This window comes from Dermacentor silvarum, chromosome 1, assembly GCF_013339745.2.
Source record: "Dermacentor silvarum isolate Dsil-2018 chromosome 1, BIME_Dsil_1.4, whole genome shotgun sequence".
NCBI classification, from domain to species: Eukaryota; Metazoa; Arthropoda; class Arachnida; order Ixodida; family Ixodidae; genus Dermacentor; species Dermacentor silvarum.
In genome coordinates, this window is record NC_051154.1 from 139,328,610 (window position 1) to 139,331,747 (window position 3,138).

At 49.8% G+C, this 3,138-nt stretch overlaps 1 protein-coding gene across 1 annotated transcript; it reads left to right on the plus strand.

The window, feature by feature from the left end:
• Positions 1–415: 415 nt before the first annotated feature.
• On the plus strand, positions 416–2,115 carry LOC119436131 (uncharacterized). The gene has a single exon (XM_037702894.2). The coding sequence runs from the start codon at positions 706–708 to the stop codon at positions 1,729–1,731; it is 1,026 nt and encodes a 341-aa protein (XP_037558822.1). The 5' UTR covers positions 416–705; the 3' UTR covers positions 1,732–2,115.
• The last annotated feature ends 1,023 nt before the right edge of the window (positions 2,116–3,138 follow it).

Genomic DNA, 3,138 nt, shown 5'->3' on the forward strand with positions numbered 1-3,138 from the left:
TGAGGGGGGCGTATTGTAACAGGTGAACTTTACGAGCGCGCCTTTCCACGCACTCCAAGAGCTATATTGCATTACCAGTGATTGCGGCGTCAACGCCCGCCGCTATCGATGGGCGCTGAAAAAAGGCATTTACTGATAATGGTCAAGCAAAATAGAGTTGTATCTTCTTTTCTCGCCATGCGTATATAAAACGGATTAGGAATTTTATTTTTGTTGAATGAATCTGACTGCGTCTCGCTTTAATTAAACAACGCTTTTTTCTTTCCCAGTGTTTATTCCCTCCAAACATAGTCGCGCTTCAATCGCTGCTCCCATAACCACCCTTGCTGATGTCGGTGACAATTGGTTTTGAACCGCTTTTCGCCCGAAGCTTCGCGACCTATGTGGATCGACCTTGATTGTGGTTTCAGCTATGCGTTGGCAGGGGGCGCTAAGAACGCGCGCGCCGCGCCGCATAGCAGTACATAAATTGCTTACTCAACTCGCATGACTGGGTGTTATGGCGCTGTCAACAAGAAAATTCCTTGTGTGTCGTTCATAGCAGCCAGATAAGGCATACTCGACTCATAGCTCGTGGGTACGCATCGTGTCGTGTATTACCGTTTTACGAAAGTAGTTTGCTATTTCCAAGCGTACGTTTCCTGTCGCGAACGGCAGATACTGCAGAGCATTTTCGACTGGACGACCCGATTATCTGCAGGCAGCATGAACGAAGTTACATTATTGTTGCTCCTATTTCTTCGTGAGCGGATGCTGTGCTGCCCCATGCCAGGACTGCCAAGAAACGGAGTGTTCGCACGAGGAGAGAAGATGCCGAAAAATGTCACTGCTGGCATGGCGGTCACGTACGCCTGCAACGAGGGCTTCCTGATGCTGGGCAGCAACCGTCGTGTGTGCTCGGCCGACGGCAACTGGCATCCACGAGGCCTGCCTTACTGCGTCATAGATGTCGCGGCGACCAAGGCGGTGTCTTCGTCGGAGCCGCGAAGCGACCCAAACCTGGCGATGGACAGGAACCGAACGACATGCAGTGATACGCTCAGGCATTTGTCGCCTTGGTACCTCGTGGACTTGCAGCAGGCGCTGCCCATCAGCGTGGTGAAGCTTGACTTGCCAGCTTCTGCCGTCACGGCTTCGGTGATGGTGCGCGTCGGCAACTCGTCCACGGCGTTCGAGAACATGGTGTGTAGCGTTTTCGAAGGGGCTCTGGAGCCCGGTCGTTCCCTGTACTTGCCCTGCGTCTCTGCACACAGCGGTCGGTACGTCAGTGTCCACATGAACGAATTCGGCTCGCTATCCATCTGTGAAATTACCGTCTATTCCGAAATAGTCGACGTCGAAGGCTCGGAGGCTACCACCGTTTACTCGTCTAACTCAACAACCCAGCCGCCCACACAAAGAGGTCACGTGCTGGGAACTAAGGGACTGACTGGCATAGGCCTCGGAGCATTCGTGCTACTTGCCCCCGTATGTTGCTGCTGTTGGTGCCAGCGTTGTACGAAATGTTGCTGCAAGAAATCTAAGGCCAGAAGAGAGGTGACAGGCGTCGACAACAGCGTGTTCGTGTTATGCGACGGCCCTATGGATCGCAGGTACGCGAATGCGTGGAACAACCTCGGTCGCGATGGCACGGTTCCCACCGGAGCGAGTGGTGTCACCGCGAGGTTAAAAGACGTTCGCGTGGTGTGTCCAGCAGACAGCTTCTCCGACGTCGACCTAAACAGCCCGTAAGTCGTGCATCAAGTTGATTAGGATGCATGACGAAAAGTGCAAGTTATTTGTTGTCAGCTTTCGCTGGACTCTACTTCCGCCAACTGCGTTACGTTCATTTTATTCCCATTTCTTCATGCCATTCTTGTGGGGTCAAACGCGTGAAGAGAGTTGTCGTAGCAGAAGCTCCGAATTTTGCGTGTGGCAGATTTTTATTGCAGTTTTTTAGCGCATACTCATTTTGTTCAGCATACTGTATTTTATTCATTCTGATTAGACGGTGGGGTGGCACTCGTATTGCTTTGTACAGTTACCACGAGAAGTTTTAATCTGTTTTTGTGCTGTTTCGTTTTGTTGTGCCACACAACATTGCATCTTGGAATAAAACATGGTGCTGATTCTCGAGTTTTATCTTCAAGCTCGCAGGCGAAGGAGGATGCTTGCATTTAGATATTCGATCACTATGGTCCACTCCATAGGTCCCCGTTGGACTTTATTGAAGAAAACTAGTGATAATGGCGTTAATAGCATAAGTGCGGCGATTCGGTCCATAGTACTGTTATTTGCGTGTTTGTTCAAGGCATGGTCTGCTCTTCACCTCAAATTTCGTCCGCCAGCCATGGTTGCTTAGTGGCTTTGGCGTTACGCTGCTATAGCACAAGGTCGTGGGATCAAATCCCGACCGCGGCGACCACATTTTAATGAGGGCGAAATTAAAAAAAAAACGAGAAACGTGTACTGAGCACTGGGTGTGCGTTAAAGAACCCCAGGTTGTCGAAAACAATGCGGAGGCCCCCACTACTGCGTGCCTCATTGTCAGATCGTGATGTTTCGCACGTAAAACGCCAGAATTGTTTTTAAAATTTCGTCCGAGCTAGCGCGCCGCCTTTGTGGGCAAAGGTGTGACTGCAGACTGTTCATAATTGTGCATCTGGACGCTGTTGTATCTCACGTGCTCTGACCCGCCGTGACAAGAGAGGAGCTCTACGGGAATAAACTCCTCGTGGTGTTTGTTCACACTACCTAACACAAGCGCTGAGCGCTCTCCAGGCAGCAATACTGGTAGATTAAATGCTTTTTAAATTAAAGTAGATCATTTGCGTTGATATCATTGTGGCCTCCACCTAGGGGGTACTTGGGCATTACCCAGCACTTCAAGAAGCTGCGTAAACAAACGTGGCAGCCCGACAGGCGCATCTCGCGTGGTGCTACAAATCGATAACAGTGATAGTCCGGTGAAAAAAAGTAATCATCAAAAAGAAGAAAAAAAAAGTACTACGAGTGATAACATTGACACAAAGATGGGCTTCCACACGGTGCTCTGAAAGACGAAGTGCTTTAGCTTCAGGCTCTCCTTCTGGTCCGCCATTAAATAAGACAGTCTCTATTTTTGCTAGCCTCAGTCTTCTACCTACGTAACATTTCTGG